Raw genomic sequence first — 17031 nt, 5'->3', positions numbered from 1 at the left:
CACACACACACACACACACACACACACACACACACACACACACACACCACCTAGTGGCCACGAGCAGAGCGTGCAGCTAAATCCCACTGAAGTGGCTGGTGGTCCAGCACGTGTGGACAGGGTTACATCTTCAAGCCAGGAGCTCTGTCTGTCCAGGTGGGGTCGGGGCAAAGCTCAAATGTCTCAGGCCAAATCCCCAAGCTCTCTGATAGGGGAGACATTCTGATTTGTGGCCCCAACTGTGACGTAAAACACTGGAAAGGGCTTTTTAGCAAGTCTGAGGGCTCTCTCTCTCTCTCTCTTTAGTTTTTAAATTTTAATGTTGTGCATGTAAGTGTCTTGCTTACTTATATGTCTGTGCCCTACGCACACGACTGGTGTCCAGAGGCTGAAGAGGGCATCCCTTGGAGCTGGAGTTACAGACGGTTGGAAGCTACTATGTGGGTGCTGGGAGCCAAACCTAGGTCCTCTGCAAGAGCAGCCAGTGCTCATAACTGCTGACCCTCTCCAGCCCCAGCGTTATTTCTTAACCATAGCTAATCTCTACAATCTACGCACTTTTAAATATTGTTGTGGGGGGTGTGGGCAAAGAGATGGTTCAGCAGTTAGGAACATGCATAGCCCTTGCAGAAGACCCAGGTTCTGTCCCAAGCACTCCTGTCAAATGGCGTCCCTCAGGGTGGCGACACCTCACAATTGCCCGGGGCTGACTGCGGGGCGGGGGGGGGGGGGGAACCTCACCTCAACACTGGCGTACTTGCACACGGAGCACTTGAAGGGCTTCTCATGGGTGTGTTTGTAACGCCTGTGCCTGGCCAGTTCTCCACTGGTGACAAATGCCATGTCGCAGTCCCCGCACTTGTAGGGCCTGGTTCCTGAAAAAGCACGTGGTTTACACTTTTCAAACAAGACCCAACTGCAAAAACTTCCAGTGACTTTCTGGCTTTGAAATGGCAGTCTGGAAGGCTTCAGCAATTAAGAAGTTCTTTGAACTATAAATATCACAATGTACAAGACAGCGTTCAGGGTAACAGTCAGTGCTTTTAGCTGAAATTCAAGAAGGCGTTGGAGGGTGGGAGTAGGTGTGGGGGGGGAGACAAAACGAAGCTGGGAATGGTGTGGCAGGCTTGTAACCCCAGGACTCAGAAGGCTGCGGCAGGAGGATTGGTGGTCAGAGACCAGCCTAAGCTGCAAGTAATACCCTGTTTCCAAAACAAAAACAAAACATAAAAAAAAAAAAAGACGAAAAACGAAACATAAATGAATGCACAATGAAATCCCCTTCTCATTGGAGGGCAAGGTCCAAATTCTCCTGGATGCTTCTAATAAAGTTTAATTAATAAATTGACATTAAAAACCAGAATCAACAGCAACAGGAAATTGACAGATCAATGAGCTGGGTCTGGTAGTCCAGGCCCATCATCCTTTCTGCTCAGGGGGCTGAGACCGAAGCATCGTAAGTTCGTTCCAGGCTAGCCTGGGCAACTTAGACCTCTCAAAAGAAAAAGAAAAAGGCTGGGGCTAGCCCAGTGGTGGAGCACTTGCCTAGTATGCTTGAGACCCCTTGGTTAGTTCTCCGTGCACATGAAAGGAGACGTTAGCAGATGGTAAGAGAAGACCGACAAAAACTGTTTAAACTACATACTGAAAGGAAAATTACTTAAATGTTTGAGTTGCTTCTTTTGCAATTTTCCTGTATTTGTGCAGTGCCGGGGATGGAGCCCAGAATCCTGCGTGTGCTAGGCAAGTGCCGTACTACTGAGCCCCACCCTTGGCTTCTGGCATCTTCTATTTAGACGAAGGTTGACCATTAGTAACAAAGATGGCAGACGGCAAAGCCCCGGGTAGAGAGAGAACTCGCTGGCTTTCCCCTGCAGCTTGCTGAGAAGGAAGGCCGCCCGGGTGCCTCACCTGTGTGGGTGTTGATGTGGTTCCGGAGGAGGGTGACGGTGCGGAAAGCCTTCAGGCACAGGTGGCACAGGTGAGGCCTCTCATCACTGTGGATTTTTACGTGATGAGTGAAACTCGAGAATTTGGAAGAAGTGAAAGGGCAGGTGTAGCACTGGAAGATTCGGGGGGGCCCTGTAGGGAGAGGACACACCCTGACGCATCTGGAAAGATCATCCTTGAGCAGTTTCAGCAGTTCCGGTAAAGGCCGATGTGACTTCTTTAGCCTCATGCTGTTCAGGACAATGAGATGTCTCAGAAGCTCAGGACACCCCATTCTCGATGAAGAGCATCTTGTTAGGAAATGCACAGCTTCTGTTTTCCACAACAGGGCTGTCTAAGTCCCTCATCCATCTTCCCTGTTGTGCAGAATGGAGAAGAATGGGACTCACAAACACCTGTGACTCCAGGTCCAGAGGATATGGTGCCCCCTTCTGGCCTCTGTCAGCACTGCACACAGGTGGTACCCAATAAATACATGCATACATATACATAAATTAAACATAAATCAATTTTAGGTGCTAAAAAGAAAATGTTAAATATGCTGCATTATGGATGAACTCTGAAAGTAACTAACTGAAAGAATAAAGACCCAGAGGGCACATGGTTTGTAAGCATTATTATGGATATACTATTCCATATGTCCAGACCAAAAAAAAAAGTATATTGGTGGCTTCCAGGGCCTGGAGGCCAGGGATGAAAGGTAATAAAGTGACAGAGATAGATTGGGTGATAAAAATGCTTTGAAATTAGAGTGGTGATGATTAGGTAGGATTACAAATATATTAAAAACTAGGAAATAAGCTAGAAGATAAATTTGGGGCTCTAGTCTCATGACTGTATGGGAATTTACCATAAGGCAAAGAGCTGAACCTCCACCTCCAGAGGCAGAAACCTACAGGAATGACCCTGGCCACATGCAAGGGAACTGAAGTGTTGGCAGGGTGGCTGGTCCCTTTGTAAACTGAGTCACCGTACCGCCTTCCCTACCCTGGCCATGGGCAACAGGAGGCAAAGATACTTTGTGCTGTCATGGAATGGCTTTTTTAGTGGGTTTCTTTTGTTTGTTTTTTTGTTTTTTATTCTTGCCAGACTTGGGAAGGAACTCAAAGTCTCATCCATGCTGAGAAACTGCTGAGCCACATGCCAGTCAGACAGAACTTTTAAAAAGTCAACTAGAAATTGAGATAATGGGATAAAATGTCTTGATTTAAATAAGTGAGAAATTACTTTGAAATAGCAGCCCATTAAATCACTCTGAGAGTCAAATTCTTGCTGTGGGCTGCTGTCTGTTACAGTATTATAATGGGGCCCCTGCCTGAGTGCCATCACTGAGATCCTCTGACAGAGCCATGGATGTCGACATGAAGGCCACTCCTTCTGCTGTCTTGACCCTCCACCCCAGCTTCTAGCCTGGCGTCATTCTCCTGGCCCCCAACTTTGCTTGGTCCTCTTTCCTGGCCTTTAGCCTTCTGCTGGAAGGGCCCCTGCTCCCATTCCCTAGTGCTTGCTCTTCCACAGTGCTCGATGCCCTGCTCTCTAACTACCTGGACCACCCCCCCGCCCCCACAACATTCCCAAGGAACTTCAAGCCAGAAAACAGAGCCCAGGGCCAGCCTGCAATTTACGTGCACAATGTTTTTTGGAACATTTAAACACAGCTTTTAAAACGTCTGTGTGCAAAATGAAACAAACAAACAAACAAACAAACAAAAAAAAAAACCCAAAAAAACCAAAACCATTTGATTTCCAATATAGAACACCAGTTTAAAGTTTCTTCCATTTCCTGATGTTCTGAAAGAAACATTTAAAAGTCAACACTTCCTAGCCCATGGCAGCTCAGTATCCAAGTGGGTTCCCTAGTAAGGGGAACAGGGACTGTCTCTGTTATGAACTCAATGGCTGGCTCTTTGACCTCCCCATCCCCTGTGGGAGGAACAGCCTAGCTAGGCCACAAAGGAGGCCATTGCAGCTAGTCCTGGTGAGCCCTGATAAGCTAGGGTCAGATAGAAAGGGAGGAAGACCTCCTCTATCAGTGGACTTAGAGAGGGGCAGGGAGGAGATGGGGGTGGGGTGGGATTGGGAGGAAATGAGGGAGGGGGCTACAGCTGGGATACAAAGTAAATAAACTGTAATTAATATGAAAATAAAAATTTAATAAAAATTCAACACTTCAAACTTCAATAATTGCCACCTTCCCACAAGGGGGACAGGGGCTTCCCCGCGCATCGTGCGAGCTGACCAGCCTACCCTTGGTCTTCCTTCGAGGTTTTGTGGCATTAGCTTTTGGCACACTTGTCTGCTTTGTCTCTGGCTGATCTTGCTGTTCTTCTACACTTAGGTGGGAAATGGTCACGACCATTTCGTCTTTCCCTTCATCTTTTGGTTTCATTTCCACAAAGAGGAATCTCTCCTCTCCTTTCTTATCTGGTCCTCCCTCTGGCAACAGTTGGTCCTGTTCATCTTCAAACTGATAAGTAAAAATGAGCAATTAGAGGCAACATGGCTAATTACAATCTGATAAAATTCTTCATGCTGGCAAACTGCAGAACACTGAAGGAAAAGCAAGCACATAAGACTGCTCATGGCCATTGAACGCTTGCTATTAAGCCATGGTTAATCTAGCGCCAGGGATTCTGTGGTGACTCCATCTATGTCATTTTGTTTGTTTGTTTTTTTGGGGGGCAGGGTCTCAGGAAGTCAAGCCAGCCTTAAACTCACTATGTACCGGAGGGTGAACCTGAACTTCGAATCCTCCTGTCTCCACCTCCTGAATGCCAGAATCACCGTGGTGTGCCACCAAGTCAGGTTTATAAGGTACTGGGGATTAAACCCAGGCTTCATGCATGCCAGGCAAGCACCAAATGAACTAAGCTACATATCCAGGTCATAATATTAAAAAAAATACAATGTACCTTATATTAATAACATTGTTTCCTGTGACTTTTAAAACTCTTCACACATACATTTGTGTGCTTCATCTGTGGTAAGATATATCTATATTGATGGCCAGATATATCGAGTCTCTCATTATTTTACTGTATTTTATTTTCCAACTTCAAAATATTTTGTTTATACATAAGATCGCACAAAGCCTCAATCTAAGAAAAATTTTACTTTTCTCTCTCCCACAAGGCTTTGGTGTGTAAGACTGAACCATACCTTCATCAGGACTGGGCTTTCGCCCAAGTCTGGCTTTAACTCTTGGTCGTCCTCGGCCACCGGCACATTCTCCCGCAGCAGGTGAAAACGCATCAGCTCCAGCTCCTCAGGTGGGTAGAGCTCCTCCGGGATGCTGACGGTCACGCAGTGCTGAAGGCTGAGCTGGGGCTCCTGGTCCAGCCACAGCAGGGACGGCAACTGCAGCGTGCCTTCGGCCTGCGGTATTATCACTGGAAGCTCCTCAGAGTGCGGCACGCTCAGCCACCCTAGCCCCTGCAGGTGCACATCCTGAGACACCAGGCGCAAGGTCTGCAGGGTCAGGATCCGCCTGTCGCTCTCGGCCGGCACCCACAGAGGCAGCTCGGAATGCTCTTTCTGGGGCCCGGCATCCAGAAACTGGCAGCTGCTTTCGGCCTCCACCGTGACAGCACCCTCCTGGGCTTCCACCCCTTGTAGCCCACCTTCCTCTTTTTCTTCCTCTAGGTCTCCAGGCTTGAACTTCTGCTCTTTGATTTGGGTGAAGTGCTCAGAAGGGTTAGGGACCTCAGCGGCAGCCATGGTGACGTGCCCTGACGGAAAGAGAGCATGCAATCTTTACGGGGTGCAGAACGGCTGACGCCTGAGGACCTTGATCGAGGTGAAAAAAAGGGGGGCCCAACATTCCAGGCCAGTTTGGGTTCCATAGTGAGACTATGTCTCCATCTCATCCCCAACCGCTGCAAAAGTCTCCAGCGGGACTTAGGTTATAACCCAACATTCTAAGTCCCAGCTCGGGGATGATCTGCTCTGGCATGGTCAGGGCTGAGCAAAATGGGGGACCCGCGCACGGTTCCCCACAGGCTCACCCCCATCAAGCCCGTAGGACACCCAAGGTCTTCAGGACAGGGCAATGTCTCCTTTGGCCTCGTGGCTCTTGGCGGCCATGTGCACACGGCTCCCTGCCCGCCTCCACGTTCGCGCCCCGCCCGTTCCGCCCCGCCCAGCCTCACCCCACAGCTATGCCCACTCCCCCTTGTGCTCCCCAGGAGGCTAAGGCACCTCAGGTTCTCACCACGGGGGCAGGACCTAGGCCGTCGACTGAGTGGCCGCCAACTTGCCACCTCGTGCTAAGTGGCTCTTTGTTCTGCAGCTGAGGCCACCACCTCCGCTAGGAGAGCCGTGTGCAGGCACGGGCGGGAAGAGGTGGAGCCAAGCGGAGGAGATGGGAGAAAGGCCGCCCTGGACCCCCAGGGGGCGCTGGAGTCCTGGGTGGGGTTGAGGGACAGAGAGAAAAAAGATGGAGTCCTGAGGAGGGCGCTGGAGTCCTGAGGGATGATGGACAGAGAAAAAAAAAAAAAAGATGGGAGACTTGGGGCGGGGTGTGCTGGAGTCCTTGGGGATGGATGATGGACAGGTAGGAAAAGATGGAGTCGGGGGCTGAGGAGAGGGGTGGGGGGGTGGGGATGACGGACAGGGAGGAGTGGTCCTGAAGGGGGCGCTGGAGGCATAGTGGTAGATGATGGGCAGGAAGGTCAAGGAGAGGTCTAGAGGGGACACTAAAGTAACAAAGGAGGAGGTGGAGGGAAGCCGACCTGGAGACTATGGGAGTACCGACAAGGTCAGTGCTTCAGAGCAAAATCCTGCAAGAGGTGAGGAGGCCTGTGTTTAGGGGGTGCTGGGTGGCGGAATGGGGTTCCGAAGGAATCTTGCGATGTAAGTTGGAGAGCCATAAACCTCGTGGGCACAGGAGTGATACAGGCGCTGTGAGGGGAGACAGAGGAACTAGGGAGGCCAGAGGGAGATGGATGGAGACAAGGAAATTCCATTGAAATTTTGGAATATTGGAAAGTTGTAAAACATATCTTAAAAAAAAAAAATCAGCGGGCCTCAAATGTGTCGTCTTCGACCTTGTGTTCATCTTCAACCCACCTGCAGCCTTTACTCAAGCAGCTCCAGGTGCCATCGGACGGGTGGAGCCAGGGCAGACGCTCAGAGATGGAAGGCAGGAGGCACATGCGTGGGACCATAGGTCCCGTTCAGGTCTTTCCACTTGATAATGTTCTCAACAGAAGCATTCTTTGTGGGCAGGTGGGTGATGAAGTGAGTGGATGGAAAAGAGAACGGAAATTGGGGGGTGATGGTTTGCAGTGCAAACCCCAAGGTCAACAGGACCTTCCCTCAGAACCCCTCACAATCCTCGGAGTTTTTTTTTTTTTTTTTTTTTTTTTTTCTTGCATTTCCACAGCTAGGTGTTTTGTTTTGCCGCTGTAAAGGTATGGCTCTCAACATTTAGCACATTTCAAAACTGTAATCTAGTTTGTTGGTTGTGAATAAAATACATTTGTATGTTGGGGTAAGTCTCAAAGGAGAGCACACAGTTTGAGGAACAGGCTTAAAAAAAAAAGTGACCTACCCCGTTTTCATAGTCTTGATTCAAGCACACTCCCTAACACACCTGGGTGTGGACCGCCCTCGTATCTGCAGCCAAGGAGTTTTTCCACGTCTACACGGATGCTTTCTCTCTCAACCTGTTCCCCCGGCACTTCCTCAGAGCTGTTTGTCTCTTTTGCATATGTTATATACGCAAAGATTTTTTTTTTTAAATTCTAATAGTGCTCAAGACAATTTTAACAGAAATTCTCATACCATTCATGAGTTAGATTTGTGGGCTTTCTCCTCACATCTGAGATTTGTGTGGGGGGAGTGTGTCTGTGTGTGTGGTGTGTTTGTGTGTGTTATGAGTCTCTCTCTCTCTCTCTCTCTCTCTCTCTCTCGTGCGTGTGTGTGCGTGTGAATGCTGGAACTTGAGCTGGGAAGATAAATATTTGGAGAGCCTAGTGAAGAGTGCTATAAGAACTTTTTAAAAGAATCACTTAGATGACTTTTTCTGCTTGAAGAGTATGCACTTGTTCAGGGTCTTCATGGGTAATTTTGCAGCTAGAGGATTTCCTTAGGATATACATTATAGATTGATATTGAAATTTAAAAAAAAATTAAAAACTCCACTGCAACTCTCTCTCTCGACTATAGCCCAGCTGAACTATTTTTTCATTATTGTTTTTCATTAATTATTTATTTTGAGTCAGGGTCTCCAAGTGGTGGGAAGAACCTGAGGCAGCCTAACCCTTTCTGTGGTTCACTCAGGATTTTCTCTTTGTCTGCTTGTTGTTTTGAGAGAGTCTCATGTAGCCCAGGCTGGCCTAAGGTGCTCAATCCTACTTCAGTCCCCCTGGTTCTGGGATTATAGGGGTGTCCTGCCACATTCAGAAAACTTACATTTTTGAGGAGTGGACTCCAGGTTCATGCTAAACAAGTGCTCCACCACTGAGATATGCCAGAGGCTGTTGCATTTGTTTGTTTTTTTCACAGAGTTCTTGCTGTGTAGACTAGGCTAGCTCTGAATTTCTCTATCTTCCTGCCTCAGTTCCCTGTGCTAGGATTACAATCGTTTACCTCCTGGCCTAGCTTGCTTTCCATTCTTCTAAATGGCTCCAGGGGGCAGAAAAATGGCCCAGCAGGTAAAGGGCTTGTCACCAAGCCTTCTTACAGAAGTTTGATCCCTGGAACCTATATGAGGAAAAGAGAAAATTGGTTTTTTTTTTCTTCACCTTTGTTTTTTCTTCTTGCTTTTTTATTCCTTAAAAAATATTCATTTTATTTTGTGTATGCATTTTGTCTGCATGTATATATGTGCGCCTGTGTATGTCTAGTGCCTGGGGAGACCAGAGAGGGTCTTCAGAATCCCTGGAACTGGAATTAGGGATGCTTGTGAGATGCCATGTGGGTGCTGAAAACTGAACCTGGATCCTCTGCAATATCAAAAAAGTGTTCATAGTCTATGAGCCATTTCTCCATCCTGCTCTCTCTTTTGAGATAAGGTTTCATGTAACCCAAGATGGCCATGTGCCTGAGGATGACCTTGAACCGGTGAGCCTCCTGTCTCTACTTCTTGAGTGCTGAAATTACTGGTTTGTGCCAGTGTACTCAAGCTCAAGTGCAGATATAGGTAGAGATAGATACAGATATATGAATGAGACATAGGCCAGTGAGAGGAGGGATATGGGAAGGGAAATGAGGTAGAACGAGAGGAGCAGAGTGGGAGTTTCATAAAAGGAGAAAGCTGAATTGTTAGCATACTTTTGGGGAAAAAAACTTTCATTTACATTTATTATATCTTTTTCTCCCTACTCCACCCCGATGCCTTCCAACACCTCACCACCAAGTCGGAGAGAGAAAGGGTTAGTGAGAGAGGGGGTGTAATTTTCTTTCTTAGCTGCTTCCTGCTGGTTAGGGTTGTTGGGTTCCTTGGAGCCAGTCCAGTCCTTGTTTTAGGAGATCTAAAACTTCTTGTTTGACAACAGCAACCAGGAGCAGCAAGGGGGAAGCAGGAACAGCCTTGCTCTTTCTACCTGCACCACACTCTCTGGGCTCTGGCATTTATTCTCTCTCCAGGGTCCTCAGATTTAAACTACTTGCAGCTGGCAAGGAGCTCCCCTCTGAGCCTGCAAGGAGCTCCTCTCTGAGCCTGCATGAGGCAAACTGTCTGCTGCTGTGAGCTATCTGAATCAGTCCCACATCCCACACCTGGGATCCAAACAAAAACATCTTTACATCCACAACACTGAACTGGGAATAAGGAGCTGAAGAGAGGCTCCAAAGATGGAGGTGGGACAAGCCCTCCCTGTTCTGATTTTGCTTGTAGTCCTGGAGACGGTATTTGGAAGGGGGCACCTCTAAAAGCTGTGCTGGTTTTCTGCTGGTGGGCCTGAGAACTCAGGAACTTTAGCACAGTGAGGTGTGACCTCAGTTTGTACTCACACCCCCATAAAGCCCTGGCTGTCCTGGAACTTGCTCTGTAGACCAGGCTAGCCTCAGACTCACAGAAATCCTCCTGCCTCTACCTCCCTTTAGACACCCCACAGCATCTTTGTCTTAAATACTAGGTAATGTTTACTTGTTTCTTGATGCTAAGAATATTATATAAAAGTATGTTTAATGTCCCTAAACATTATATTTAATTTAACACGCTCATTTTAATATACATTGTAATTAAGATAAGAAAAAATATACGCATGCAAACACAGCTGCACATGATATGCAAATGTATACCTGCTGGTGAAAATTCAAGTGCGTATTTGCATGTGTTATAGAAAAATATATTTGCATGTGATAGCCATGTGTATGCATGCGTGTATGCTCCCTATCTATGCTGTGTGGGGTGAGTAGAAAGCTCTAGGTGGGCAGGAATCTCTTGCACCTTCACCTGACTGGCCCTGGCAGCTGTTGCTGGAGAAGACCGGCCCTAGAGATAGTCCTCTAGCTTTTTGTGATTCCTTCTTGCCACCTTGCTAACCCATATGAAGGGTGCATATGATTTGCATATAATCTGCATATCTTACAAGTTTACAGGCTGTCATGGTGGGTATGTTCTTATTACCATATAGTGGTGAAACCTTCCAGTGCTTTTGACTTCGTCCAACAGCTGTTCCTTTGGCATTGGTAGTGACCCTGGGGTATGCTTTAAGGGACTTTATCGTTGGAAAGTGGGTACCCAGAAGGCTTTTATGAGGGGAGCTCTGGCATCCAGTGCTTCCAACTTGGACCTGTGGGTACCATTTCCCAAGATGGACTTAGGCTATGTAAAAGCTGGAAAGAATTAAACACCTAAGGAGGCAGCTGTGTGGGCTGGGGCTCTCACAGAACTGCCCAGACTGTGTGTGCGGCTTTCATCACCTGCTAGTGTCTACAGAAAGAGTTGGCACATTGCCTGTTATTTTGTCACATCGGGGCTGGAGATCAAACTCCCCAGTTTTCTCCTGCATGGTTAATCACTTCTGTATCTATTTCTTGTTACTCTGAAGCTGAATTAGCAATGGGTGTGAAGATTATTACTTAATCTATACTTCCATGGAAAATTTGATCCTTCTAAGTGTAGAAGATAATTTGTACCAAACAAAACAAAACAAAATAGCTTTTGTCCAAAATGTTCCTGGGGTCACTCTGATTTCAGCCAATTGCCCAGGAGTGATTGCGTTGGCACGTGTCAGTGGCCTGTTAGGCAAGCATTGTTTTTAATACCTGCCATTATACTTTGAACTTTGACACGGACATGGAGGGAATGTACTGACTTCATGGGCAACTCAGCACTGCCTTGGACTTGGACACTCATGGGGACTTTGGGGACAAACAAAGCAACAGATTCTCAAAACCAGAAAGTTCGTGAGTTGAAGAGGCGGTGCACAGGAGGAACTGTTACATAAAAGTGTCTCTGGTTTCCAGAACTTTCCAGAACTTCACTGGTGAAGCCTCCATGTTATCCTGTTGACAGCTGGAGAAGGAAGGCTCTGTTACATTCAGCCTGATAGACCCTGCTGATAAGCAGCCTTGAGAGGGGTTTTCCAGCCCACACCTGATAGAAAGTTTCAGTATAGGGGTGCTGAAGGGGATCATGCCGGGGTGCTGAAGCAATCCCTATTCGCCTTTGACTGGTACAAAGAAAGAATGAGGCGCGCTGTAAGGACTTTGAGGTGAGAGTATCTTGACTTGGGGGATGGGGTGGGGTGGGACATCAGGGTCAGAAGATGGAACCAAAGGAATGGAAAAAGAGAGTCTCAGAATGTGCACCAGGCTTTGGAGGTTGGGGATGGGCTGAAAGCAAGGAAAGAGGACTCTAGAAACTTTTTACAAAAAGCAAAGGAAGGGACTGTCCCCAGAGTCTGGAGGAAGGATGCGACCCTCCTCACCAATTCTCTAGACGTCCAGAAGGTGCGTGTATGTTCCCAGAGCTCTCCAGCCTGAGCAGAAAGATACTTGTGCAACTTGCATCTGAATGCCCGAGGCCCCCAGTTCTCTCCTTGGGGCTATCTCAGTCTCCCAACCTGCTTCCTGCTTTCCTTGCCAACCTCCCCCTTTACCCCCAACCCTAGGCAGGGCCCATGGTTTGCTCCTTGCATTGGCCTCCACAGCCTCTCCCTTGGGGATCTCAGTGTTTTTCTTGGTGATTTCCGAACACCGCATGGGTGGCTTCTGTTGGGGCTCCAAACCCCCAGCTTGCTCATGTTCCTCTAAGGTGCAAGCACAGCCTGCCCAAAGCAGAGTTCTTCCTCCCCTCCTCACCCTGAATCCTGCCATCTTCCGGGCTTCCCCTATACTCAGTGGAAATCTTTGTACATGCTCCTTTTCTTGCAACAGCATCTATTCAGCAAATGGACCTACCTCAGCAATCCATCCAGAGTCTGGGCCCCCAACCCCACCTTCTTAGCTCCCACCCAGATCTGGCCAGCACCATGCTACCCCCTCCACATTCCATCATGCTCCAGGCAGAGCCCCTTAGTAGCCTTCAGAGCTGATGCCCACCCTCTCTTCATTTGGGCTTCATGATTGCCACATAGTCAGCCCTTCCACACGGCCCCTTGTTTCTCCCGAAGCCCTCAGGCCTGATGTCCCCTGGAGGACTCTGCTCCAGATTCTCCTTCCAACATGGAAGAGTCTGGTCTCCAGCATCAAGGCTGGCCCTTTTTACCTTCTGCAAATCTTTGACCACCTGTCTTCTCAAAGGCCCCTGAAGTAAAGTAGAACCCCCCATTCTGTTGTGGGCGGCCTCAGTGCTTCAGGAACAGCAAGTGGCATTTCTCAAGAAGATGGAATTTTCCTACTCTGTTGGCAGTAACATCCGGGTGACACGTGTGCCACTCCTGTGCCAGGTGAGTATCTAAGTGCAGGAGACAGTCTTCAGATGTTTGCCAAGAAAGCACGCCCAAGAAGAGACAGGAACAATCACCTTTTCTGGTTTTGTTTTGGTTCATTTGAGACAAGAGCTTGCTCTGTCATCCAGGATGGCCTTTAACACCTAATCCTTCTGCCCCAGCCTCCCTTATGCTGAGATCACAGGTGTAAACCTAGCTCAGGAATGCAGCTGTCCGAAATCTGGTTCTGAGTAGCTTTTCCCACCCCACCCCCTCAGCACTAGGGATCAAGTCTAGGACTTTTCACTTGGTAGGTAAGTGCTCTACCAGTGAACTGCTCCACCGGCTTCTCCTGGTTCGGAGGCTTCATATTTGTGAGGACTGCGTGGTGGTCTGGCTTCTCTGTACTCTTAATGGAGTGTATTATATTATCTGTATGTAATATGCACCTTAAAACGTTAACTGCCAGACTTGTAAAAGTTATAAGACTGTATACTCTAATCAAACAGTGTGAAATCTGGTTCCCAGGGAGAAGCTGCCAGAACATTCTTAGCCAACCTCTGCTGCTGAAAGCACCCTTCACTTTTTTTTTTCCCACATGTGTGGGTGTTTTGCCTGCATGTATGTCTGTATACTAATTGTGTGCCTGCCCACAGAGTCCAGAAGAGGGCACAGGATTCCATGAAAGTGGAGTTATAGATAGTTATGAGAAGCTGTGTGTGTGGATGCTGGGAATCGAACCCAGGTCCTCTGAAAGAGCAGCCAATGTTCTTAACCACTTAGCTCCTGAAGGCACCTTTGGCTTTTTATGGACGTGAGTTCCAAAGTCAGTTGCAGAGGAGAATACTAAGCCCCAGTCTGGGAAGGGGGAGGGGAGAGAGAATTCACCTCTTGTGAAGGACACATTCAGGAGGATAAAGGGTTGCGAGACATACATTCTCTCAGGACAGCAAACAGCCTTTTGTCTGGCTTCCTCTTGTCAGAGCTTGCCAAGAAGTTGGGAAAAAAAGAAAGGTCCAGAAGACAGCTGAGCCTGGCCACACCTTCCAAGGAGAGAGTGGCTCAGTTCAGCTTCCCTCTGCACTTTTCTTGGCAATATGATTGTCCCGATTTTGACACTGCCCAGGTGGGCTTTCAGATGTGGCTTAGTTAAGTACTTGCTTAGCTTGCACAAGCCCCTGGCTCCCATCACTAGTAGGGTGCAAGCCAGATGTGATAGTACACACCTGTGATCCCAGCATGCAGGAGGTGGAGACAGGAGGATCTGAAGTTCAAGGTTATTCTCTGGCACATGGCAAGTTCCAGGCCAGTCTGGGCCACATGAGACCCTGTCTCAAAAAAAAAAAAACAGAAGAGGAGGAAGAGGGCCATACCAGCTTATTTCTTTCTCTCTCAGTGTGTGTGTGTGTGTGTGTGTGTGTGTGTGTGTGTGTGTGTGTGTAGAAAAGGGGAGAGAGGGGCCAGGGCAAGGGAAGACAGGAAGCTTGGTACAGTGTGTTAGCTAACACACTGCTCTGGTTGGCTCCTGTAAGTGCGACACACAAGGCTGACACACAGGCTCGGGGGAGTGTGTGAGGTGTGTGTATGTATACACGAACTTGAGTGCAAGATCTCTGGCAGTCAGGATGCAGATCAGTCCTGCAAAGCTTGTGTCACACTGCCCTGCCCACCTTCACTCTCTTCCTCAATCCCAGTGAAGGGCGAGAGGTTCTGACCCTCCTGGGACCCGGCTGAGGTCTTAGGAGAACACTGGCTGCTTTCACAGATTCACATGGGAGGCCTCCACCTGTCTCGTCTGGACCCGAGGGCCTGGGGTGCCAGTACTAGAACCCTAGCCCATGCCGCCGCTGGTGGAGACCGTTCTGATTTTAATCCCGAGGACGCTTACTCCAAAGTCATTCTGCTCCACACAGCCACTGGGGGCCCAGGTTCTGCAGGGGCAGACATTGTCTGAGGTGTCATTTCAAGGCTAGAGCCAGGGTGTCTGTAGAGAGCCCCACTCATGCAGGTAGAGAACCCCTGGGCCCCTCTGGTCTGATCCCCTTCCCCTTGCAGCATGGGGGATGGTGGGGTGTCCTCAGTCCTTAGTTGCATTGCTTGGTTAAACGTGACACCACAAAGGAGCCTGCGCTGTGGCTAAATGATGTACTTCTAAATCTAAGATAAAGGTGTTGAAGTAGCTTCTCTGGAGGGACCAGGCAAGTCACTGTCTTTGGATGAAGGACGGTGGAGTTTTGTTCATGGTAACACTCAGTTTTGGGTCCAGTAGACTCAGGAGAGGGGCGCTTCAGGTGTTTCTGGGTGCACAAGTCAAGTCACCCCAGTTTAAAACTGGTGACAACTTAAAAGAAGGTCAAATGTTCTTGCCAACGGAGCGAGAGACCGGTGGAGCTGATCTGGTGTGAGCCTGCAGGCGACCTGTGCTCTGGATGTTTGTTCGCTGACCCTCATTTTTCCGTTCTAGGTTCCAGAATCCGAAGAGCAGGAGGAAGCTGAGTGGTGACACTTGGAAGTGCTTTAGTCATTCATTAAGTTGTTGCTTTTCTCAAGTGGGTGTTGTGGCAACTTTAATGATTAACAGTGTGCAGTGCTCTGGAGCCTGCCAGCGGGATGCTGGGGTCTGCTGCCTTGGTTTACCCCCTGGGGATATGGGATGGACATAGTGTGCTGGGTACCTGGCCTCTACCTAGACTGACTGCAGAGCTAAGTCCAGGTCTAGCCCTGTGTGTGCTGTTCTCACCACCCAGCCCTCTCCAGGCCAGCACTCTGGTACGACCTGTTGGCCTTCATGATTTCTATCACCTTAATCAATCCTGACTTGGGGGATCCAGGTCATTGTCCCACTGACTGCCCACTCCCAGCAGAGCACAAATGTCGAGACAGGAACAGCAAGACAGCCTCTGGCAATTTCAGTTCCAAGCGCTAGGTGGTGGGTTGTGTTGTTAGGGGCAGATCAGAACTCTGACGTCCTCAGGGACACTCCCAGAATAAGACTCTCACTGCTGTGAAGTAGTGTAGGCTAGGAGAAGCACAGAGCTCTAGGGATTTGCTTGTCTACCTACCTTGTGCTGAGCTTACAAGGATGCCGCCATACCTGGCTCTTTAAATGTGGCTGTGGGTTTGAACTCAGATTCTCCTGCTTGCATGACAAGTATTTTATTGACTGAACCATCTCCCCAGCCTCCTACAAGAAATATTTTAATAAGCCCTAAGACAGCTGATTGTGGCCATCTTTCTCCAGTACTCAAGGACTGACATTGGTATGTATGTGAGTACACACACACACACACACACACACACACACACACACACACACACACACAAACACACACTGTGAGGGTTTCTTCTTGGATAAGCACCTGTCTCTTTTTATGAATCGACCTCTAAAACTACTTTAAGGACCCTGTAAATCACCCTCCCATGTCAGCTTGGCCACCTGAGAGTGCTGAATGCACACCCCTGCCTCCTTCCCACCTCAGAGCCCGTAGGAGGTTGGAGAAGAAACAAGGTCTAGCTCCTGCAAGCATGGACCTTAGGAAAAGGCTTGGGCTTGGCAGGAGAACGCTGGAGGAATATAAGCCAGGGGAGCATTTTAGAAACTTCTTTGGATGGAAGACATGGCTCAGTGGTTAAGAGTGTATACTGTGGGCTGGAGAGATGGCTCAGAGGTTAAGAGCACTGGCTGTTCTCCCAAAGTTCCTGAGTTCAATTCCCAGCAACCACATGGTGGCTTATAACCATCTATAGTGAGATCTGGTGTTCTCTTCTTGCCTGCAGATGCAGGCAGAATACTGTATAAATAATAATAAATAAATCTTTGGAAACTTTTATTAAAAAAAGAAAGTGTGTGTACTGCTTTCCCAGAAGATTCTAGGGCCCATGGGGGATGACTTACAGCCACCTGTGACTCCTGCAGCAGGGACCCCCGCCGTCTTTGGGACTCAGCAAGTATCTGTGCTCACACATGTACATACCGACACAGACATATACACATACTTAAAAATTAAATCTTTAAAACTTTTTGTGAGGGGCAAACTTCGCTGCCAGCCTAGGCTATGTCATGAGTGCAAAGACAGCGGGCTTTCACTGTTTGACACAGCCAAGGCTGGTGGCGAAGGAAGCCACTCTCTGCACGTTGGATTTGAAAATCTGGCCCGTGAGGAGGCTGGATGTCAAATCCTCCCACCCTGTTGTGTCACTTTACGCTCGCTCCAAGTATAACTCACTCAGCCCTGGCCTGCAGCTTAAGGGGTCTTGT

The 17031-nt window shown here is 48.5% G+C and overlaps 1 protein-coding gene and 1 long non-coding RNA gene across 2 annotated transcripts in view; one reads left to right on the top strand and one right to left on the bottom strand.

Moving 5' to 3' along the window:
- Nucleotides 1–6480, bottom strand: part of Ctcfl (CCCTC-binding factor like) — a 12740-nt gene extending 6260 nt beyond the window's left edge. Inside the window, exons 1-4 of the mRNA XM_055595921.1 lie at nucleotides 5110–6480; nucleotides 4198–4417; nucleotides 1912–2082; nucleotides 742–875 (exon numbers count right to left, since the gene is read on the bottom strand). Of these exons, the coding sequence (XP_055451896.1) occupies nucleotides 742–875; nucleotides 1912–2082; nucleotides 4198–4417; nucleotides 5110–5667 (1083 nt within the window). The 5' untranslated portion in view covers nucleotides 5668–6480. The remainder of the gene's footprint in view (nucleotides 1–741; nucleotides 876–1911; nucleotides 2083–4197; nucleotides 4418–5109) is intronic.
- Nucleotides 6481–6568: 88 nt separating this feature from the next.
- Nucleotides 6569–16616, top strand: LOC129668313 (uncharacterized). The gene is made up of 2 exons (XR_008718893.1): nucleotides 6569–11615; nucleotides 12646–16616. It is a non-coding gene; the product is annotated as an uncharacterized LOC129668313 (long non-coding RNA).
- Nucleotides 16617–17031: the final 415 nt, after the last annotated feature.

Source organism: Psammomys obesus, unplaced genomic scaffold (genome assembly GCF_907164565.1).
Source record: "Psammomys obesus unplaced genomic scaffold, mPsaObe1.curated_primary_1811, whole genome shotgun sequence".
NCBI classification, from domain to species: Eukaryota; Metazoa; Chordata; class Mammalia; order Rodentia; family Muridae; genus Psammomys; species Psammomys obesus.
Note: the sequence above shows the minus strand (reverse complement) of the source record. Positions and strands in the feature narration are given on the sequence as shown.